This window comes from Capricornis sumatraensis, chromosome 17, assembly GCF_032405125.1.
Source record: "Capricornis sumatraensis isolate serow.1 chromosome 17, serow.2, whole genome shotgun sequence".
Classification (NCBI taxonomy): Eukaryota; Metazoa; Chordata; class Mammalia; order Artiodactyla; family Bovidae; genus Capricornis; species Capricornis sumatraensis.
Window position 1 is genome coordinate 74,780,764 of NC_091085.1, and position 24,531 is coordinate 74,805,294.

Here is a 24,531-nt window from a genome sequence, read left to right on the forward strand (position 1 = left end):
ACGTGCCTGCCCGTGTGCCTTCTGCAGCACTGAAATATACACATCACCATGTGTACGTTCAACTCAGTTTAGTCGCTCAGTTGTGTCCAACTCTTTGCAACCCCATGGACTGCACACCAGGCCTCCCTGTCCATCACCAACTCCTGGAGTTTACTCAAACTCAAGTCCATTGAGTCGGTGATGCCATCCAACCATCTCATCCTCTGTTGTCCCCTGCCCCTCCAGCCTTCAATCTTTCCCAGCACCAGGGTCTTTTCAAATGAGTCAGCACTTTGCATCAGGTGGCCAAAGTATTGGAGTTTCAGCTTCAGCATCAGACCTTTCAATGAATATTCAGGACTGATTTCCTTTAGGATGGACTGGTTGGATACAGATAGCTAATGGAAAGTTGCTGTATAGCATAGGGGGGGTCAGCCTGGTGCTCTGGGACAACCTATATTGGGTGGGAGGGAGATTCAAGAGGGAGGGGACATGTGTATACCTATGGCTGATTCATGTTGATGTATGATAAACCAATACAACATTGTAAAGTAATTATCCTCCAATTAAAAATAAATAAATGGGAGGAAAAAAAAAAAAAACAAGATGCTACAGAAGAAGGAAACTCCTAGCACTGTGCCACGGGGGAGTGATCCATCCTCACATCTGCCCAGTTGCCTCCTCACCCGTGCCCCAGAGGTAAGGGGGATTTCTGCAAGGACCAGGCACAACAGAGATCCCTGCCCCCCATAAAAACCTCCTAGCTAAAGAGAAGCCATGTGGGACTGTGTGTTTATTTCTTTAACTTCCTTATTTCTTTTTTTCCTCTTAAACTTCACAGCAAGAACTTTCTCATCTGAGTCAAAGGGGTGGGGTGTTTTTGCCAAGAACAGAACAACCCAAACACAGACTCTGCTCTCTGGGTTTTTATCCCTGGTCCCTCATTTTCTGCCAACTCGGAGAGTAACTCACCTAAAAGAAAGCTGTCAAAAGCACAGAGGGCTTCTCTTACCTGCACGGCCAGGAGCATCTGGTAAAAATAGAGCTTGCATGTGGCTTCCTTCAGGCGTTTATGCCCCACCACCCTGTCGAACAGCTCTCCTCCTTCCATCCTGAAACACACAGGCGAAGCAGGGGGTTCATTCCTAGAGGGAAACTCACTTGGAGGGAAGATAACAGCACAAACAGAACAAACTCATCAAGACAAGCAAAGTGGTTTATCCACTCTCGGCTCCCATCTGTCAAGGCACTGAGGTGATTAGCCACATACACAATAAAGACGTGTCCGTTGGAAACTGAGGAGCAAGGAGAGATAGAGAAAGAGAGTGGTGGGCATTGGACACGCCTGGGGAGCTTCCAGAAAATCTGATGCAGTAGATCGGAAGCAGACCCCAGGGGTCTGCATTTTTACTGTGCACCCAGCTGGTTCTGAGACTGGTGTAGGGGAGAAAGCAGGAGCCTAGGACCTGACAACTGGGTCTGAATTTCAGCTCCACCACCTCCCAGCTGTGGGACTTGGGGCGACTTATGCAACCTCTCTGAGCTTGTTTCTAAACCCCTTCAACAAATGGGGATAAAACCCCACCTACCTTGATGGCTGCTGTAAAAATTAAGAGATTAACTGCTATAGGTAAAGCACCCGGCACAGTGGAGATGCTTGGCCAGATTATCCAATCCCTCTGCAATTCAGTTCCCATTTCTGTAAAGTGGAGCTCAAGACAATAACTAACTCACCACTTCACTTATGTGACTGCCCTGGTAGCTCAGATGGTAAAAGTGTCTGCCTACAATGTGGGAGACTCAGGTTCGATCCCTGGGTCGGGAAGATCCCCTGGGATCTTCCAGGAAGATCTTCCAGGAAGGAAACGGCAACCCACTCCAGTATTCTTGCCTGGAAAACCCCAAGGACAGAGGAGACTGGTAGGCCCCAGTCCGTGGGGTCGCAAAGAGTCGGACATGACTGAGCGACTTCACTACTACAACTCACCACTAACTTGTATATAACCTGGATAACAGTTATGCAGGTTACATGAGTCAATCCCAGTGAAGTGCTTACAGCAGTATTTGGCTCATATTAAGTGTTTCATTAGTATCAGTTACTGCTATTGTATTATTACTACTATTATTAAACAATTTCTTTAAATTTATCTGACTGAGCCAGGTTGTAGTTGCAGCACGCAGGATCTTCAATCTTCATTGCAACATGTGGAATCTGGGCTACCGGGGAAGTCCCAAACTGTTTTCCGATCCAGTCAAATAATAAATCTCCTATTTCATAGCAACAGATATTCTCTTAAGCACTTCAAGGGCCGCCCAGTCTCTCCTAGCACTATGACTGGCCTGCTGTTTACTCTATAATCTTTATGGTCAGCCAGCACGGCCACTGTTGGCCACTCAGGAGTAAGGCCCAGCCTGTCTGCCATGATGGCCAGTCCCAGAAACACTGCACACTTCTGCAGAATGGACACCAAGGCAGGCCTCTTTCAGGAATGAGACAGTAAATGATTTTAATCATACCAAGCTGCAAGTACACCAGCCCATGAAAGATACTCAGGTGTCACCCTGGTGCAGTGATCCTGAGCAACAACGGCCACCCAGGATATTTCAGAGTAATGACATGCACCTGTGTTGGAGCACCACGCGGGCCACATGCTCTGCTGAAGGCCTTCCAGCCCTCAGAGCATTTGATCCTTATGACTGCACAGGGAGCTATCATTATTACTTCACACTAGGAATATGAGACTCAGAAAGGTGAAGTCAACTAACCCATGGGTAGACAGCTAGTCACCAGCAAAGTGGGCTTCAAACCCAGGCCTCAGATCCATCTGCCTTTGGAAACACTAGAGTGATTTTTAAAATTTATACTAACCCCATGTGCTCGTTTTACGGGCCACCCCCCACATACATACGCTGAGGGTCCCCAGGATGAGAAATGCAGGCCAGCATTAGACCCTTTGGTGGTTTATAAGCGTTTAAATGGAAACAAAAAAGTTTGCTACTTACAATTCCAAAACAATATAATAATCTTCGGCATCAAAAAAGTCTTTAATCTTGATGATACAAGGCTAAAAGGGGGAAAAGAGAAAAAATAGTTAAGAAGCTCTCCAAGAGGAAAAGTACAAGAGCAGAACTCAGGACACCCACCCAAGGTGTCAAGGAGCCCAAGACCAGGCATCCGGTCCTTGCCTCAGGACTCTCGGCAGTTCATGCAGGGGAGGAACATGCGTGTGTGCTCAGCCACTTCAGTCGAGTCTGACTCTCTCCAACCCCATGGACTATAGCCCACCAGGCTCCTCTGTCCATGGGATTCTCCAGGCAAGAACACTGGAGTGGGTTGCCATGCCCTCCTCCAGGGGATCTTCCTGATCCAGGGATCGAATCTGTGTCTCTAAAGTCTCCTGCATTGGCAGGTGGGTTCTTTAACACTAGCGCCACCCTGAGAAGCCCACAGGGGAGGAGACAGAACCCTAACTTAGCTGGCTCCTTCATGAGTACACACAATAAACTCTCTACTCCACCAAACTGACAAGGGAGCAGCTCATGCTTCACATTTAACGCTGGCACCAAGGGTGGAAGGCCAGTCTCTTCCCAGCCTTCCTCCTCCCTGTCCCAGAGCACAGGGACTCAAGGACATCTAAGACACCTAGGACCCTGACAAGGAGCGCAAGGAAAGGAAGCCCAGGTGGGAGGCCCAGCCATGCTGCCAGACAGCAGGGCTATTCAACCGAGGCAACTGGCACCACAGGGCAACCCATGAGACAAGAGGGCATTTTCTAAGGAAGAGGGCAATTCCAGTTTCAGAAGAACTCAAAAGCACGTATGTGTGGTGGAGGAGAGAGACACACACACACACCTGTGCCTGATGGTCTGTGACCTCTGATCAATGCTGGGTGCATTTGCTAAAGAACCAGGGAGAATCGTACAGTACATTCAATGCATATAACACCCCTATTGTTTTTTCTAGTACAAAGGATCGACGCTAAAGCTAGTGGTCAGGGTAGATACAAGAAGTGGTGAGTATCAGGGACATACACTCCTACCCACCAGGGAAAAGGATTCTGGCTGTGTCAATCAAAAGGAAGAGAGTGGTATGATTTTTAGACTGTATTTTTTTTTTCATCAAAATCTCGATTTTTATTGGTATATCTATTCACTTTAGATTTTTCAATTTTCAATTAAAAAGAGCAAACACCCACCAAAGTGATTTTCCTGCAAAGCACATTTCATCCCTTCCATTGCTGATTAAAATCCTCCAAGTGATACCTCCCCACAATGAACTGTTAGCGGTGAATGGACACCCCACCACCTCCCCCAGCACAGTGGATCTTGGAAACACAACGCCAAGTGGAAAGGGCAAGTCTTGAAACACTTTTGAGAATGAGGTAGATTCGACAGTATGATCAGGTTTCTTCGTTCTTAAACTCATGGCAAGTTCAAAGGTGTTCATCCTACCAGTTCGCTTTACCACTTACATTTTACTTTACATGTGTCAAATATTATATAATCTTAAATTATTTTAAGGTAGAAAGGGAGAAGGGTGAGAGGAGGGAAGGAAGGAAGAAAACAAAAATCCTTCAGCACCTTGCAGCTCAGAGGCTGCAATCCAACTTCACAGCAGGGGTTACCAAGCCCTTCCAGACCCAGCCTTGTCCTGCCCCCACCACCACCCAGCCTCACCTCCTTCTGCCCATCCCAAATATCCTCCTCTCCTCCTCTCCAGGCCACAAAACTCCCTATCCACCCCAGGCTCTCTCCCCATGTCACATCTTTGCTCACACTACCCTCCAGCCTGGTGATCCAGCCTTCTGGCCACACTTGGCCTCAGGTATCAAGCCCCTTTAAATTTTTTCTTTTTGCACACCACATTCTGTAGCATGTGGGTCTTAGTTCCCCAACCAGAAATCAAACCTGTGGCCGCTGGATGGCAGATTCTTAAACACGGGACCACCAGGGAAGTCCCCCCACTTCCAGAGTTTGGATCCACACTTCCTGCAGTTGTACTAATCTGTGTGGCCCCACAAAGAAACTGACGCCTGACAAAAGTCTCTCACCAGGTACTGCATGGGCTAAGTCAACGAGCCAGTCTAATTTTTATCTTCCTAGGACCAACATTCAACAGAGCAGCTGGCACATGGGGGACACTCATACGCTGTCCAGTTTAATACCATCAACACCAATAACAGACACACACACCCACTGAGGGTGGGTCCTGCTGGCCACGTTTTGGTCATGGATTCTACAGCCATGGGGTGAGGCTGACAGCAAACCATTTCCACCTCTCCTTACCTGTGATCGCTGTATACTTGGCTCTGCAAGGCAACCTGTTATTGTCACAGTAATGGAAACACTAAATATGCACTGTAGTATTACATTAAGAGGAACAGAAAAGAGAGCTGAGGGACTTTCCTGGCGGTCCAGCGGTTAAGAGTTCATGCTTCAGGGGTGAGGGTTTGATCCTTGGCTAGGGAACTAAGATCTTACATGCCACTGATAAAAAATAAATAAAAAGAAACAGGAGAGCTAAAATTCTCTTATAACAGAAAGACAACAAGCTATTATTATTGATAAGCCAAGAGATAGCGGTTTATGCATTAATAAATCACGTAGAAATAATGGAGGTAAATTCTTTAAAAAAGCTGAAAAAACTTTAAATGCAGGGAAGGCGATTAGGAAAGAAGTAAAGCTGCTGTTTATAAACCTTTTCGCACCATCTGACTCTAGAATATACACCTGTGACATCTTTTTCTTTTGGCCACGAGGCACACGCGATCTCAGTTCCCTGACCAGAGATGGACCCCTCATCCCCTGCAGTGGAAGTGCAGTGTCTTAACCACTGTACCACCAGGGAAATCCGTAATAAAATGAAAGGGAAGCAGAGAGATGATATGGGATGGGAGGTAGAAGGGGGATTCAGGATTGGGAGCTCGTATACACCCGTGGTGGATTCACGTCAATGTATGGCAAAACCAATACAGTATTGTAAAGTAAAATAAAGTAAAAATAAAATTTAAAAAAATAATAATAATAAAATAAAATGAAAGGGAAGGCAGAAGAAAAGACACACACATGGAAAAGGAATGAGAGGAAGGACTGGGAACTGCTCGGTCTGTTTGGCCAGTGCCACTCTGGGAATGGGGTGGGGGCGGCCAGCCACTGACAGAGTGCGCAAAGCCACCACTAGACGAAGCCGGCATGGACTGTCTCCAGGCCCCACCAGCTCTGGAGCCACAGGCTGCAGTTGCCACAGCTGAAGCGTCTCAGAAACCAGAGGCCACCAACCCAGACTCTCCACTCAGGTCCTACAGGGCAAAGGGTAGGGAATTGCAGATCACTGTCATGCCCCAAGCGTGTTTCCTGTGCAGAGAGCTTTGTGTGCACGCTCAGTTGCTCAGTCATGTCCGACTCTTTGCATCTCTATGGACTGTAGCTTACCAGACTCCTCTGTCCACGGGATTCTCCAGGCAAGAATACTGGAGTGGGTTGCCATTTCCCTTCTCCAGGGGATCTTCCCGACCCACGGATTAAACCTGGCTCTCCAGCGTGTCCTGCACTGCAGGCAGATTCTTCACCACTGAGCCACCTGGGAAGCCCTGAAAGCTTTAGAAGCACATATTCAAGTCTCATTGACCTTTGAGGCAAGTATCCTACGGTCTCTAGAAACAGACAAGGGAGCAGAAGCTAGGCAAAGTGAAACGACCTGCTCAGAACAAGGGATGGGAACCCAGGTCTGCCTCCCCACTAGACTAAAGCCATGTAAGACGAGAGGTGGCCAGGTCTATCTGTGCTGACTGCCTGGGGCCTAGAAAACAGGTTGGCACCGTAAACATTCGACAATTGATAAATCAGTGCCTGACTCTAAAGGCCAGGGTCTACTGGACTTTATACCAGGCTCTACTCACCGTCCCCAAACATCCAAATGCACTCATGTGCCCATCTCTACTTCCCAAGGACTCCCAAGTGCCCTTGTAAATTGCCAACAAAAATCTCCAAGGATCTTTTTTAGAGTTTTAAATTCCTCTCCTGTGCAGCAGACATCGGATTTGTATAAATGTTATGCTTGGGGATCTTCTGACATCAGAGAAAATTCTCTGAGGATTCTAAGTGTTTATCTTTGGGGGATATTTGAAGCAACCCCACCCCGAAAAATTAGAGGGCTCCTCTCTTTAACGAGATTCCAGATCCCATGGAAAAAAAGAGCCAAAGGCAAAGAAGAGATAGAAGTTGCAAGGCATTGGAAGAAAGCCAAGCAGGAAGTTCAGCCACTCACATTCTCATGGGTCTTCAGATCCACCACAGATTCTAAAGGAACCTACTGAATTATTGTGTCCATGTCATGTTCTTAGTTTCTATTTGTTGTTAGGAGGATCTGACCAGGTCAGAGAAGGGAGAATAAACCTTTTGTAGTTCAGAGGTTAAGAACCAGAATCAGACAATCCAGGGGTCCCCAACCCATGGGAACTGGGCCACACAGCAAGAGCTGAGTAGTGGGCAAAGGAGCAGTTTCACTTGTACTTACGGCTGCTCCCCATCAACCGAATGACCGCCCACTGGTTCTGTATTATGGTGAACTGTATCATGATTTCATTATATATCACAGTGTAATAATAATAGAAATATAAAGTACACAGTAAATGCAATGCACTTGAATCAGCCTGAAACCATCCTCCACTCACCCCGGGTCCGAGGAAAAATCGTCTTTCGTGAAACCAGTTCCTGGTGCCAAAAAGGCTGAGAACCACTGGGATAATTCTCAGCTGGAAGACTGGAGGTCTTATTTCAAGTTTAACTCATGTAGCTCACGACTACATGGGGGCCCACGAATTAATGAAGAAAAACAGAAAGAAGAAAAAGGAAGATGGGAGGAGTCCCACTGGTCTAACTTTCTCTTCTCACATCTTTAGACTCTTTCCACTGAGACAAGGTCATGATTGCACAAAAAAGATAGGACCTCTGATACTCAGTGGGTATCACTGAGATACCATTCAAACACCCAGGATGTTGTCATACTTATTGGGTACTCTTGGATATATCTGATTTATTCCAACCAAGGTGAATGGAAATCAGCACCTCCTAAAGGTACTTAAGAGGTATAAAATTCAGGTATAATTAATGTACCAAAAGAGCACTGTCTCCCCAAATATAATCAGTTGATCAAACCCCTACAATAATATTTAGCAGATTTACTACGGCTTTTGGTCCAGAACTAACTCAGCGGAAAAATAACATAATTAATAATAAAATCTTTTCACAATATTTTCCTTTCAAAATTTTAGGGTAAAGCTCTTCCCAGCTTAACAGCTAAAACCATGCATGTATGCATACACACACGTATACACACACAATTAAGGAACCCAGGTTAATACTAGTTTTATTACACTGAAGTGCTTTGCACTCTCCCCATTTTTTGAGATAAAAGAATTTAAGTATTAAAGAATTTAAGTAAAAGAATTAAGTAACTACCTTATGACCCAGCAATCCCACTGCTGGGCATACACACCGAGGAAACCAGAATTGAAAGAGACACATGCACCCCAATGTTCATCGCAGCACTGATTATAATAGCCAGGACATGGAAACAACCTAGATGTCCATCAGCAGATGAATGGATAAGAAAGCTGTGGTACATATACACAATGGAGTATTACTCAGCCGTTAAAAAGAATTCATTTGAATCAGTTCTGATGAGATGGATGAAACTGGAGCCAATTATACAGAGTGAAGTAAGCCAGAAAGAAAAACACCAATACAGTATACTAACACATATATATGGAATTTAGAAAGATGGCAATGATGACCCTGTATGCAAGACAGGAAAAAAGACACAGCTGTGTATAACAGACTTTTGGACTCAGAGGGAGAGGGAGAGGGTGGGATGATTTTGGAGAATGGCATTCTATCATGTATACTATCATGTAAGAATTGAATTGCCAGTCCATGTCTGACGCAGGATACAGCATGCTTGGGGTTGGTGCATGGGGATGACCCACTGAGATGTTATGGGGAGGGAGGTGGGAGGGGGGTTCATGTTTGGGAACACATGTAAGAATTAAAGATTTTAAAATTTAAAAAAAAAATAAAAATAAAAAAATAAATTAATTAATTAAAAAAAAAGAATTTAAGTATGGGTCATTTTTTTACAGTAGTACTTACATGATTTAGTTTCTTCAAAATTTCTATTTCTGTTTCAACATTGAGTGCCGGATCCTTTAATAAAATAACATTAGTTTATTAATGATAATAATAGCCAGTATGCAGAAAATGTTTACAGTTAAAACTTAGTTGAGCAAAAGCTGCCTGAGTTCCAGACTCAGCACTGTTCTTACAGAGAAATCAAGGATGAATTACACAAAAACTCACCTAAAATCACTTTGCAAAATGCTTGGTAAACAATAAGCCATTCAGTAAGTGACTAGGCTCTATGCCAAGCTCTTTATCTAAAAGGGTCATCTCATGTAAGCCCCATAATCCAAGTGAACTAGGCTCTAAAAGTATTCCCATTTTACAGATGGAACAAAGCTCAGAGAAAGGAAGCCACTTGCTGCAGTTCCCACAGCCAGAAACAAATGTGTTCCCACTGTTCTTACATTGACCTGGTAAGCTCTGCTTGTCTCATCAAACTGAGGAACTGTTTACATTTGTAAAAATAATACAACAAGCAAAAACCATAAAGGAGAAGGTATTCAATTAAACTGTGTCAAGAAAACATGAAGTCACATTTCTCATAATTTAGCAGAGCCAGGGTCCAATTTCAAATGCAAGCTGAGATATTTACTGAGACTCTAAAGGGAAGAGGAAGCTTCAGGGTAGAAAAGTTGCTCTCCGTTACAATTCCAGAAGAATGACTCGAGTTACTCAACCTCATGGGCTACACCCTCTACAAGCAAAGAGGATATAGAATTACATATTTATGTAAAATGGACTTCAGCGAAGAAAGCCAGATGTTTAATTTTAAAAGCCAGCCTCTTCCTGTAAGCCGGTAAACTCATTACCAAGGCCGGGTATACTCTGATGATAGAGAGCTCTAAAGAATATGATAGGATTTGAAAGATGAAATTAAAACATAAAATTGTGTTCCAAGTCATTAAGAATCTGGTAGGTTATTTTCTTCCCCCCAAAATGGAAAACAAACCCAGAATCACAGGGGAAAGATCTATAACAAAGTGAACACTGAAAGGAAATTCCTCTTGCTATGCGAGAATGGCATTGTCTAGGGACAAAAAGAAAAAAAATCGATCTTTAAGGAATGTAAAGCATAATAGCCAGAAACAGCTGGCCACAAAGGAAAACGTGACTAGAGGACACATTTTATATTACTTTGTAGGGTCATACGTTGAAAAACCAATACATTTGGCCACTCCACCAATGCAGTAAGTATGTATTACAGGAAATGTAAAAAGTGAATGGTTACCATATAAACAGACCATATAATTTAATTAAGATCTTTTAAAAATCTATAAACATGGAGGTATTCATTGCCACATTATCGGGAAGAACAAAGAATTAGAAATTATCTAAATGACCTAAATGATCAAGCAGAGAAATGGATAAAGTGATAAAGTTGATGAAACAGAGACTCAGTCATCCAAAAGGATATAGTAGGGAAAAGTTTACACATTAATGCTTATGTGAAAAAGCAGAATACAAAACTGTATACAATACGATCTCAGCCATCTAGAAACATGAATTCATAGGAACAAAGACTAGAAGGAAAGGGAAAACTGAAAACAGCTGTGGGGTTCCAGCGGCGGGGATACAGCGGGATTTTTTTTTTCCCCTAATTTCCTTTCATTTATTGTAAAAACAGTCTTGTAACAACTTGGAAGGAAAAAAAAAAAAGTTCCTGCTATGTGTATTATTATGTACAACCAAATATTTTTGGAAACAAATTATCTGTGTTTAGGTTAGTTCAGTATACCCAAAATTTTCCAAAGTTCTTCTGAGCGGTAAATTCTTTATGATGGGGCCAAGCAGCCACCAACACAGGTACTTACTGCCTCTCTCTCAGAGTCGATAGCAAACTTCCTCTTGCTAATGATCTTTATGGCCACTTTCTTACATGTCTTCCTCTCGAAAGCTAGCTTCACCTCACCACAGGCACCACTAATAGGGAAAAATGTAAAAAGTGATTGTCACAGTGTTTTAAATCCTGAGACCCACCACTCTTGAACTGGCCTGAGCTATTTCAAGTTAAAGACAGTCCATTGTCTCTGTTTTCAGAAACCCCACCACGGTAAGATGTTAAGGGCATAAAGGAACAGGGACCATCCAGCAACACTGAGTCAGCTCCAAATTCCACTTTTTGAGCCTAGCGATATAGACCTAAATCTTACTGTCCCTCCAGATTGTGAAATGCTCAGAAAGACACTAAAAATAAATCAGAGAGAAATGACTTCTCCCAGAGGCCAGAGAAAGATCAAATATACAACCAAGTCCTAGTTTAAAATGAATGCCTGCAACAAGGAATATTAAACAGCATCTGCAAATAAATTACTTCCACTCATCCATTTCTCTTTCTTATTCTCTGTCTTCAAAGGAAATGCATAAGCAGTTGATACCATGAATTGCACTGTAAATAAAATCACTAAGAAACCAATAGTATACCGGGAAACTGCTTGCAGTAAGCTCCTGAAGATTCGCAATTAACTGGGATACTGATGCTAAAAGGCAGGACTGCTACCCAGGATGGCACTCAGTACAGTTATTCAAGTATCAAGCCCTCATTACCTACCTGAAGTAGATTTTTATAACCATTGTGGGTTTGGGGATGGGGTGAGGGGGAAAAATTTGCCATTGTAATCATTTTAAAGTGTACAATTCAGTGGCATTAAGTACATGCAATGTTGTACAACCATCATCTCTATCAAGTTCCAGAACTTTCTCAGCAGCACAAATGGAAACCCCATACCCACTCAGTGTTCCCTCTCCATTTTTCCTGCCCCTAGCCCCTGGCAACTTCTATTTCTCTCTGTAAAGATTTGCCTGCTCAGAATATCTCCCACCAGTAGATTCATACAGTATGTGGTCTTTTTTCCGGCTTCTTTTACTTAGAATGTTTGGAAAGTTCATCCATGCAATATCAGTCTGCTCATCAGCATGTTCATCCGTGCATGTATTAGTATTTCATTCCTTTTTAGAGCTAAATAGTAGCCTGTTCTATGGATACGTCACCCTTTGTTTATCCATTCTCTTGTTGATGGACACTTAGGTCGTTTCCACCTTTTCGCTATTGTGAACAGAGCTGCAATGGAACATTCATGCATGAGTTTCTGTTGAACATCTGTTTCCAATCTGGGGGGTATATACCTACAAGGGGAACTGCTGGGTCATATGGTAATTCTATGTTTAACTTTTTGAGACAACATCAAACTATTTCCCACAGTGGCTGTACCATTGTACATTCCCAACAGCAGGGCATAAGGGTTCTAATTTCTCTGCATCCTCACAAATGCTTGTCATTTTCTGTTTCTTTACTATGGTCATCCTAGTGGGTTTGAAGTAGCATCTCACTGTGCTTTTGATTTACACTTGCCTAATGACGCTATCTTCTCAAGTGATTTTTGGTCACTTCTATATGTTCTTTTGGAGAAATGCCTATTTATATATCTTGCCCATTTTAAATTGGCTTCTCTTTTTGTTGTTGAATTGTAAGAGTTCTTTACCTATTCTGGATATTAGGTCCTTATCAGATATATCACTTGCAAATATTTTCTCATTTCATATAGGTTTCACTCTCCTGACAGTGTCTTCTGACATGCAAAAGTTTTAAAATTTGACAAAGTCTGGTTTTTCTATTTTTCCTCTTGCTGCTTGCATTTTTGGTGCCATTTGAGAAACTACTGCCAACTCGATGATCATAAAGAGTTGTCTCCATGTTTTCCTTTTACAGTCGTATAGGTAAACCTCTTACATTTAGTTTTTGTTTCATTTTGAGTTAACTTTCGTATATGGTATGAGATAAAGTTCCATGTAACTGTGATTTTTAAAAATCTACTCAAAACACTCTCTAATTCCCCTTCTGCTATGATAACAGTCACCTTTTGCTTGAGAAAACTTTGTTGAGTCTAGCAGAGCACCTATAGTAGTACAACACCCACTCCGGGGACTATGGGGTGGATGTACACACAAAATTGAGCCAACTAGGGATTTCTTTGGAATCAAATGCTGATGTTGGGAGAGAAACAATTCTCTATGCTGTAGTTTCTAGAAGAAAGAAAATATGAATCTGAGACTCCTGGAAGGCATTTTTCCTGACACCCAGAGAAAGTAATTCTATAGAAGAACAGCATAGAACAGGGGAATCAAAAGATGGAGAAAAAGCCCTGGTAACACTTCAGGAACCCTCAGACTGAGCCACATAAAGCCAAATAGATAATTAAAACTCAAGAGTGAAATAAAGCCCTAAAGGCCTCCTGGTCCAGTCATACCAGAAGTCAACTGTACCCCTGTATTCCCCAGTTATAAGAGCCAGTAAATTTCTTTTGTTACCTGGCTCATTTCTGTCCCTTGCTAAAGGCTAGAGAATTTGTGTTGAATCCTCCCTTAGGAAAAAACAAGAGTCCCAGACATTTCTTTAGGGTTGACACAAATTTGGCTGCAAGCTTCCAAGCAGCCAATGCCAAATATGGAAACACAATGAGCTACTGAATTTAATGTTCATAAACTAAAATATCTCTCTCAGATGATCATAAAGAGTACACTGTGCTTAATTCTCTGTGGCAGGAATGTGAGTGATTATCACCTTCGCCTATTTTCTACTTTCATGTTTCTGAAAATATTAATAAATAGAAAGTCTGTTGGGGACAGGGGAGGACTGGGAGGGTGAAGGACATTGGATGCCATGGTAAAGGTGTCCTGAACACCTTCCCTAAGGAAGTGGTTCTTGATGGGCAACTCCCAAAGGGCCCTAAGATCCATTCAGAATGCCCACAAAGTCAGTACTAGCTAGGGAATGACACAAAGACATTATTTGCCTTTTTCTCTCTCATTTTCTCACCAATGTCCAGTTTTCCAGAGGCTACATGGTATGCAGTATCACAAAAAAGAAAAACAAGTGAAAAAGCAAATATCAGGCTCCAGCTTACTATCTAGTAAGCCAGGTATGAAACAGATCTGTAAAAATGTGAAGCTTTCCCTCTCTTCTCACTAATCTTCTCTAAAATAATTATTTTTCATTAAAAAAAATGTTATTTATCTTAACATAAGTGACTATTTTTTAATGAATTAACAAATATTAGTAACGTGTCTCCATTTTAATTTCTGGACTTCCCTGGTGGCTCAGTGGTAAAGAATCCGCCTGCCAATGCAGGAGACATGCCTGGGTTGGGAAGATCCCCTGGAGAAGGAAATGGCAACCCACTCCAGTATTCTTCCCTGGGAAATCTCACGGACAGAGGAACCTGGTGGGCTACGGTCTGTGGGGTTGCAAAGAGTTGGACATGACTAAACGACAGCAACAATTTTAATTTCTAACACAGTAAATTTCAAGACCTAAGTCACATGAACAAAAGCTCTTTGATGTCTTCAGTAATTTTTAAGAGTGTAAGGGGTTCTGAGACCAAAAGGTTTTTGAGAACTTTGCCCTATTGAATGGTAAGCTTCATTTCTCTTTCCAAGATGCCACAATTCTAAAGAATGCAGAAATGCAATAAATGTTTCTTTATGGAAGGTAATGAAAATGTTCTAAAATTGATTGTAGTAAAGGCTTCACAGTTCTGTGAATATACGAAAAACCACTGAATTGTACATTTTTAAATGGGTGAATTATATGATATAAAAATTATCTCAATAAAATTGCTTTTAAAAAGAAAAACTGTTCAACTGAAAATGATCAAATAAATCAGTAACATACCTATCACAAATAGGTACCCTAAAATATTTTCTATACATAACAAATGCTATAAAATCAGGAACAAAAAGCTAACCAATGACAAATGTCTAGAAAGAAATTAAGTGCAAATTCCATAAGAAAACAAAAAAGTTACCTTCCAAGAGTTTTTGACATGATGTATTCGTCTCTTAATTCCTTAGGATACACTGACTGATCATCTACAGTCAGATCAAAAAATACAAAAACTAAGGGGGAAAAATGGCAGAGACAGGTCTCATTAATCCATTTGACAGAGAGAAAATAACTATAACTTAGTAAACATATGGAATATAAGACAATCATGCTTAGTTCCATTTAACATCTAACCCCAAAGAAATCATTAGCTAGGCTAACAGATACCATGAAACCCTTGAAAAGTGACGGCAGCAAGTTTCATTCCCACGATGGAAACACACAGTATCATTCTCACTACACGGCAAGAAACTCATATGTAAATACTGTGCTTATTCACTGACCTCAGAAGAGTTATCAGCTGGGCCCAGAACCAAATGCCAAATAGTTTAAATCTAGAAAATATATTCAAGGCAAGTAAATATCCAGATAAAAATAAAGCCAGAGGTCACCATCACTAATATTATCATCTCTCAGTCATTTCTACTTTTACCTAGCTGGTATTTTGTAGCGCAAACCATCCTGAACTTACTTGTAAAAGTAAATAACACTTTCCCCCCAAACCTCCTTTATTTATTTACTATTTGGCCTATATCTGAGAAAGAATACCAAAAAACCCACTCATTTCATAATTTAACCATCCACTGGTCCAAACCTGCAGTCAGTTATTAAACACTTCAATTCTACAAAATGGTACATTTGCAACAGCCTATAATATCAGGAAAGAGTGAAATTTGTGAAGACCCTTGAGTTTCTCAGATTTCAACTGACAGGTCTTAACCACTCTGGAGTAACCTAGAGAACCAGTGTCAGGCAGAAATCTGAACCAGCTCAGTACGTTTCAATCCAGGCTGGTCCCAGGAGGCAGACACTTGCCTAATGAATGAGACCTGCTGGCCACCAAGGATACAACCATTCCTCTCTGTGGATATTTATGGACCTAGATGTTATAATGACACCTGAGATCAGTGGATCTGAGGGGCTCTGAGATGTATTTTTCCCATGTCTACTTGGGAGGTCTACTTCAAAGGCTGCAAACTCAGTTGCCTACAGAAGCCAGAAGGTCATGGAAATAGGTAAGGCTGAGGTGAGTGTAAGATGTAGAGCAGTGAGTGGGGACTTGAACAGAAAAACACATCACCCTTCTAAAGGAAACAGCCTCTACTTAGCACCTGCAGATCCTCAAATTAATGGACGATAGGCTCAAGTGTGGCCAGATATCCCATCTTTTCAAAGACATCTGGATTTTCACATTAAAGCACACACATCAACCAAGGCCTCATAAAATATCAATAGGCCAAATGCAGTCTATAGAGTATCAGTTTGATCATTTCAATCGTGGCCAGCTTCAGACTACAAGACACCTCGGTTCAAATTTAAAAAGGTGCCCTTTAGGTAGAACAATTATGAAAGGATGGCACCCCACTTGTCAAGTAGAGGACAGGCCACATTTCAGTGCCCACTTGCCCTCTCGACTGGGCGCTTTCAAAACAGCAAAAACCTGTGCAGCTGCCCCGACTGTAATTATCAGATAGGAAACAAAGTAGAAAGAACAGAGAAAACTAAGGCAATCTAAAATGTACACCAAAGGGAGGTGGGAGGGGGTTTCATGTTTGGGAACACATGTAAGAATTAAAGATTTTGAAATTAAAAAAATAAAAAATTAAAAAAAATAAAAAATAAAAAATAAAATGTACACCAGGCCAGCAAGAATAGCCATAATCCCAAGATGTTGGTCTGAAGACTGGCTGCAGGAGAACCATCTGGGAAGGATTCTTAACACGCCTGGAACTAGTGGACCAGGCTCTGTGGGACAGTGCCTCTGGGAATCTGTATTTTTAAGGTGTCACCCACACAAACAGATACTATTTCACATCACTCAACCCTCAAGTTTTGGGAAGATCTGTGAGGTTTTTTCAAATTAAAGAAACAAGAGTATTGCTCTTGTCCAAGGTTTTACAATCACTGTGAGCTATGTTTAATTCTGTAGGTTTTTTTCATCCCCACTGAATGACAACTGTTCATTTCAGATGTGATAGTCATGAAGTTTTAGAAACAGCTGCATATAAAATGCTACCCGATGGTGATGATGAACATCTCCACTTTCAGAGGATAACCATGCTATATTTAAGGTGGAAGGTCTAAACTGAGACTCTTACAGGGAAACCCATAGCCTAATGCCGGGCTATACATAATAGCTCAATAAATATATACAGAAATTAATGTCTAAAAGGAATAAAGAAAAGGAAGAATGAGGGAGAGAAAAGGGTGGGGAGGGAAATGAGCTAATGGCCTAAAATAATTTATTGATATCTAAGGTTGACGTGATAAAATGGATCAATTAATGAATGATAAATTAAGCAATATGATTAAAGCACATGGCTTTAAACGAAATTAATCAAACCAATCCAACCTTAGAAAATCTGTCTTGAAAGAACTTTTCATAATTAAAAAAAATGCAGCCAAGATTGAGATGAATCTTGAATGCTAACCTACTTACTTTATTTACCTAAACCATACTCTGCAAAGGACACAGTGTCATCTTTCCTTTTACACGGGAGGAGAAAGTGCCAGTAACCAGAAGATAATATTACCTTTATTACTCCATACTGAAAGTGCAATTTCAGAATTGTTACTCAAAGGAAGGCGTCTTCCTTTCCCTACAAGCTCTCTATTTACAAAGGTTCCATTCCCACTGTGATCTTCTATGTATGCGATGTAAGAGTTTTTAGGACCCATTTCCTAAAATAGAGAACATTTTATTTCAAAGTTTTAATGGTGGGGTGTTAGAATCAGGAGACAGCTGAGCGTGATGTCTAGATGACCAGTTTTCCCAAATGTATGGGTATTTGACACCTACTCTGAAGATCCGAAAGTGTTTCTTGCTGTACGTCCGGTATTTATCGGTGCTTTTCAGCAGGGGTTCATCGAAGCAGTATTCACAGTTTCTATCCCTCCCAAACCAGTAGCTGTCATTAATACAATCTGCAACACAAAAGCACACATCAGAGGGCTGTTGAATTTCATGTCTCAAACACCTTTTAAAAAGGCTTATAAACATTGAAACACACATTACCATGAGTAAAATAAGATAGCTAGTGGGAAAGTGCTGCTTAGCGCAGGGAGCTCAACAGGCACTCTGGGACAATCTAGAGGGGTGGGATGGGGCAGTGGGTATGAGGGAGGTTCAAGAAGGAGGGAATACCTATGGCTGATTCATATACTTTTGAATATACTTCAGCCATATACTTATGACTGATTCACATTGTTGTATGGTAGAAACCAATACAACATTGTAAAGCAATTATCCTCCAATTAAAAAAAGACTTCTCAGAAAATCATGACACAACATGAATGAACTTTGAAAACATTATGCTAAGTGAAAGAAGCCAGACACAGAAGGACAATTACAATTTCACTTAAATGAAATATCTAGAATAGGTAAACTCAAAAGACACAGAAAATAGGTTACAAATTAATAGAAGAACTCAATGGGGAATAGACAATCTCTTCAATGAATGGTGCTAGGAAAACTGAACAATCACATGCAGAAGAATGAAACTGGACCCCTATCTTACACCACTCACAAAAAATTAACTTGAAATAGATTAAGGACTTAAATAGAAATGAAAGTGTAAAGCTACAAGAAAACAAATGGTCATTATGTGATGTGATGAAGGTGTTAGCTAAGGCCATGGTGAGGATCATTTTGCAATATATATCGCGTATCAAATTGTACATCTTAAATTTATTCAATGTTACATATGTTAGTTACATATGTTTCAGTAAAGCTAGGAATGGGAAAGGAGAAATTACCAAAGGAAAAAATTTTGGAACTAGATAATGGTGATGGTTGCAGGACACTGTGGAAGTACTGATGCCAATGAGCTGTATTTGTTACTGTTGTTTAATTGCTAAGTCAAGTCCGACCCTCAGGCTCCTATGTCCATGGGATTTCCCAGGCAAGCATACTGGAGTGGGTTGCCATTTCCTTCTCCAGGGGTTATTTCCAACCCAGAGATTAAACCCCTGTCTCCTGAATTAGCAAGCATCAGATTCTTTACCACTGAGACACCAAGGAAGCCCAATGAACTGCATACTTAATGGTTAAAGTGGCTAATTTTTATGTTATATATATTTTATCACAATGAAAAGAAGAAAACATTAAAAAAAAAAATTCTAGAGGTTGAGAATCTGCTTGCCAATGCAGGGGTCAAGGGTTCAATCCCTGGTCTGGGAGCTTCTCAAATGCTGTAGATCAACTAAGCACCGAGTGTCGCAACTACTGAACCAGTGTTCTAAAGCCCGTGAGCCACAGTTACTGAGCCCCTGAGTTGCAACTACTGGAGCCTGTGTCCCTACAGCCTCTGTTCTGCAACAAGGGAAGCCACCGCAATGAGAAGTCCATGCATCCCAAACAAGAATAGCCCCCTCTAGTCACAACCAGAGAAAGCCTGCATGCAGCAATGAAGACCCAGCACAACCAAAAATAAATGAATTAAAAAAAAGAAATACTAAAGTATATAGTTTTTAAAGTGCAAAATTTGTATCCTGAAAACTACAAAACATTGTTGAAAGAAAAGAGACCTAAATAAATGAAGGATATCTCGTGTTCATAGACTGGAAGACTTAATACAGTTACAATGGGAACAGTATCCAAACTGATCTACAGATATAACCCCAGAGGCCTTCTTTGCAGGAAGTGACAAACGCATCCTAAAATTCCTATGAAAAAGTAAAGAACCATAGAAGTCAAAACAATCTTGAAAGAGAACAAATCAGAACTCACTCTGGATTTCAAAACTTACTACAAAGCTACAGTAATTGAGACTTTGTGGTGCTGGCATAAGGATGTCCACATAGATCAGTGGACTGGAAGTCCAGAATTAAACCCTGACATTTATGCTCAAACTGATAAGGACAAAGTAAAGGGATAAAGTAGGTGATTAAATAGTCATGCTAGAGGATTATAAGTAGAAAAAATATGGGAGACCCCTATAAGTTAATGATTACTCAAGAAAGCAGCTTTGCTCAACCACAAAACCAAGCAAGCTTGCTTAGCAACAAAACCATATAACAAAACCACGAGACATGCCCCTAAACAATAAAACAATGGTGGTGTGAGCCCCACATCCTGGCCAGTGAGCTCAGTAAGTTAATGATCCCTGGGACATGCTCTCTGCTCACATAAAAATAATTTGTGGACCTAGCTTGACCATGAAGGGACAAGAAAACTCCCCTGCTAAACCTGCAGGTGGAGCCGATGATGGAAGCATGACATCTGCTCAAGAAAAACAAACATGGTCTTCTCCCCTCGCCCACCTTTTTTTTTCTAACATAAAGCTACAGACTAGTAAGTTCTCAGTGCAGCATCTCTCACCCACCCCACTGGTAAACCTCAGAAGTGCCCTATTCTAATAAGTCACTTTATCTATCACTTTGCCTCTCACTGAATTCTTTCTGTGCTGAGACATAAAGGACTATGGCACCAGGAGCTCTTTGGAGCCTCCCTCCCCCTCAAAAGGCCACCAAATGGCTTCAAAATGATCTCTGATGAAGGTATCAAGAACATTCAAAAAGTCTCTTCAAAGAAATAGCTCTTGGACAACTGGGCATTGCCATGACAAAGGATGAACTTGGACAATCCCTCATGCCAAGTACAAAAATCAACTCAGGGATCAGTGTAAGAGCGAAAACTGTAAAGTATTTAGAAGATAGGGCTTGAATCAGTAACAATAAAGTTGCTTCTCTTTATTCAGCAATTACTTTATTGTTATTCAGTTGTTAAGTCATGTCCAACTCTGTGTGACCCCATGGACTGTAGCACGCCAGGATCCTCTGTCCTCCAGTATCTCCTAGAGTTTGGGCAAATTCATGTCCACTGAGTTGGTGATGCTACCTAACCATCTGATCCTCTGTCACCCCCTTCTCCTATTGCCTTCAATCTTTCCGAGCATCAGGGTCTTTTCCAATGAGTTGGCTCTTGGCATCATATGGTCAAAGTATTGGAGCTTCAGCTTCATCAGTGCTTCCAATGAGTATTCAGAATTGATTTTCTTTAAGATTGACAGTTTGCTTTCCTTGTAGTCCAAGGGACTCTCAAATCTTATATATCAAGTTCTCCCTTTTAAAGGAGATACATCCAGACACAGATGTAAGTAAAGAACAGTCTTTTGGACTCTGTGGGAGAAGGCGAGGGCGGGATGATTTGAGAGAATAGCACTGAAACATGTATATTATCATATGTGAAACAGATCACCAGTCCAGGTTCGATGCATGAGACAGGGTGCTCAGGGCTGGTGCACTGGGATAACCCTGAGGGATGGGATGGGGAGGGAGGGGGTATGGGGGTTCAGGATGGGGAACACATGTACACCCATGGCTGATTCGTGTCAATGTATGGCAAAAACCACTACAATATTGTAAAGTAATTAGCCTCCAATTAAAATAAACAAATTAATTTTTTTTTATTTTAACAGGAGATACATCCCACTTCACTCTTAACACTTCTGTGTCCCATTCACCATACATCAGCCTTAAGCCTATCTTAAAAATATGGCTTAAATGAGTAAAAAATAGTTTCAAATGTTTACTTCTAAATTTAAAGTTATACATATGAATATTGTTATATTATTTCTCCACTTTTTACTGTTTTTTCAAGTCACCAAGTTGCACATGATATAAAAGGAAAGATGACTGACAAGGTATATTAGTCATTCATTTCCTTATATTATTATTTTTTATTCCATTAACATCAAGTTCATTTTTTTAAATGAAGTGTATTGTGCGTATTTCAGTCGTTCAGATGTGTCCGACTTTGCAACCTATTGGACTGTAGCCCTCCAGGCTCCTCTGTCCATGGGATTTTTCAGGCAAGAATACTGGAGTGGGTTGCCTCTTCTTTCTCCAGGGGATCTTTCCGCCCAAGGGATAGAACACACGTTTCCTGTGTCTCCCCATTGGCAGGCTGATTCTTTACCAGCTGAGCCATCTTTTTAATGAAGAGGTCATTTTAATTCAAGACAGAGGAAAAATACTACATAAAACATACTGAAAGCAAAGTCTCACTGTTGGAATCAGCTGTCAGAGTGGATGAGTACATTTAAACAGCACGGTTGGCTATTTTGAGATAAAAACAAATAACAGGCAGTCAACAAATAACCTTCCCCATCCTGAGACTGTAACACGGATGCTCTAAAACTGCTGCACCAGAGCAGGAGTGAAGTGATGACATTTCTGTGATTAGACAACAAATGTTTGCAAGTTTGCATGAATCAGCATTTTTCTAGGGAAAAGATCCACAACCCTCCTCAGATGGACAACACAAGGCAGAGGCCAAATCAAATTCTGGAGAAAGAATAAATGAAGGGGATCCACAGCAAGTAAGAGCCAGTACACTACCCAAAACTGCTTTCTCGGTTCTGTCTTTCACCACCTCCAAACTCCAAAATCATTCCAGGAGTGTCTTGGGTTATCTGTTGCAACAACTTTCTCTAACTGTTTTTCTGAGCAAAATATTGCACTGCACAGCAAAAGATCTTACCAAGATTGGAGAATCCATCCTGAAGGGCCCATAATCGAGCCCAAGGGGCAGGGACAGGCTCCTCCGGTTCTTGGTCCTCCGGAATAGAATAGAGTTCCTGCGTGGACACTGTGTCTAAGGAGCTCAGCGTGCCAGAGCTGGAGTGAGAGGACTGGCTGGATGTGCCCTGGGACTGTGAAGAAGAGCTGTGTAGCTGCGAGGAGGGACCCTGGGACTGCGAGAAGCCGCCTTGGAACTGCGGGGAGGCGCTGCCGCGGGGCTGCTGACACTCCACATTCATCTCCCGAGACATCACCACCTCAAAAATAAGTGTCCCACAACCAGATGAGTTTCAAGGAACAAGACTTAAAGGTCAACGATGAAGGATGGGCACATTACAACAGCCAAACAACACAAAAAAGAAGATCCAGGACAAGCATGCTCTGCAAAAATTAAAATTCTAACAGTCTACAGCCATTACTCTTCTGAGCTCAGTTTTTCTTCAGATCATTTTCACCTGATAAGTTTTTTGTGTGACAGCCACATACCACAGGGGAAAGAAACAAAGAAATAATTTGAAGGCTATAAACAAGTGAAAAAAACAAGATACTGAATTGGGGAGGGGGAGAGAATCGTAACAGCTTACACTCATTTAATTGTTAAAAATTAGAAATGGCGGTCCCTGGTGGTCCAGTGGCTAAGACTCTGTGCTTCCAATGCAGAGGGCTTGGGTTCAATCCCTGGTCAGGGAATTAGATGCCTCATGCCACAACTAAAAAGATTCCACAGGCTGTCACTAAGACCCAGCGCAGCCAAATAAATATATAAATATTTTTTAAGAAAAAAGAAATGGAACCTAAAATGTATTCATTAATACAATCAACACTGCACTTAAACTTCATATGTATTTTCAGAAAGCAAAGAAGGAGAAAGGTCGGGTAGTTTGGCATAGATGATGGGCCAAGAAAAATTCTACAGAAATTGGCTGCATCACCCCAGGGGGTGATATTTACATAAAATGTCACTGATGCCCCTTACCCAAACCAGCTCCTGGAGGATAGGACCCAAGTTCATTCTAGATTCCTAGACTTCAAACTAAGAGCTGGGCCACTTAATGAAGCAAAACACTAAGACAGCTCTAAACAATCCCACCTAGCCCTTTGTGATGCTAATTAGCCATGTGGCTTATCTTTTCAGCATCCCAAATGACCTCCCAGCACGACAGAAGAACTATTCAGACACACAGAGGTTCCCACCCTTGTTGCAGATTTCACAGTTAAACCCCAATAACAGAACCTACAGTAAAGTCAAAGTAACTTTCAAACCCTAACTTTAAATCCCTAATCTGATTTTTTTTTAAGTGCTTTCTCTCCAGAATTCCACACTCAGGCTACCCCTCAAGGAAAATATAGTAAACATGACTGACACAGATTATTGCATTTACACAGGCCTTCCAGACACAAACGTCCTTCCAGATGCAAAAGTCCGATGAGGTTTCCTGAAAGTGCACCAGGGAGGTGCTGCCAGAGCTTCGACTGCAGGACCTGATGCTCTGATACCACCTCAGCTGAGGTGTGACCTCCTGCGTCTTTGGAGGAAAACTTCTCCGCCCTGAAAAGTGGCAAAAGACAGTGTGTCAAGAGGTAGCTGCTATCATCACACCTGATAAGAAGGGTCCACCACACCAGGACTACATGGGCCTCCCCCACGTACAGTGGAGAGCTTATAAGCAAACACATTTGGAGTCAGCTAAGTCAGTTCTTCGCATGACCTTTAGGTAGATCACAACCACTCTGAACCCAAAAAGTAGACGGAAAATCAAATGAGATGCTGCAGCAACGTTCTTTCAACCTCACCCCCTCAGTAAAGCTTTATAATTGGACTTTCAGGCCCAAAGAATCTGAAAGCAGGGAAAGGCCTTACAAGTGCAACACAATTTATTTGTCCTCAAATAGAGAAACTGAGTCCCAAGGAAAACTGGTGGCCCCCCTCCCCTCCCCTCCCTTTGCCACCCAATCCCCCACACTTCCTT

At 41.7% G+C, this 24,531-nt stretch overlaps 1 protein-coding gene across 2 annotated transcripts in view; it reads right to left on the reverse strand.

Annotated features, from left to right (window-relative positions):
* CHEK2 (checkpoint kinase 2) overlaps positions 1 to 22,975 on the reverse strand; it is a 32,747-nt gene extending 9,772 nt beyond the window's left edge. For both annotated transcript variants that reach the window (XM_068989961.1, XM_068989960.1), the window contains exons 1-8: positions 22,521 to 22,975; positions 17,838 to 17,962; positions 17,572 to 17,719; positions 14,961 to 15,051; positions 10,971 to 11,079; positions 9,130 to 9,183; positions 2,983 to 3,044; positions 992 to 1,091 (exon numbers count right to left, since the gene is read on the reverse strand). In XM_068989961.1, coding sequence (XP_068846062.1) covers positions 992 to 1,091; positions 2,983 to 3,044; positions 9,130 to 9,183; positions 10,971 to 11,079; positions 14,961 to 15,051; positions 17,572 to 17,719; positions 17,838 to 17,962; positions 22,521 to 22,812 — 981 coding nt within the window. In that variant the 5' untranslated portion in view covers positions 22,813 to 22,975. The remainder of the gene's footprint in view (positions 1 to 991; positions 1,092 to 2,982; positions 3,045 to 9,129; positions 9,184 to 10,970; positions 11,080 to 14,960; positions 15,052 to 17,571; positions 17,720 to 17,837; positions 17,963 to 22,520) is intronic.
* Between the last annotated feature and the right edge of the window lie 1,556 nt (positions 22,976 to 24,531).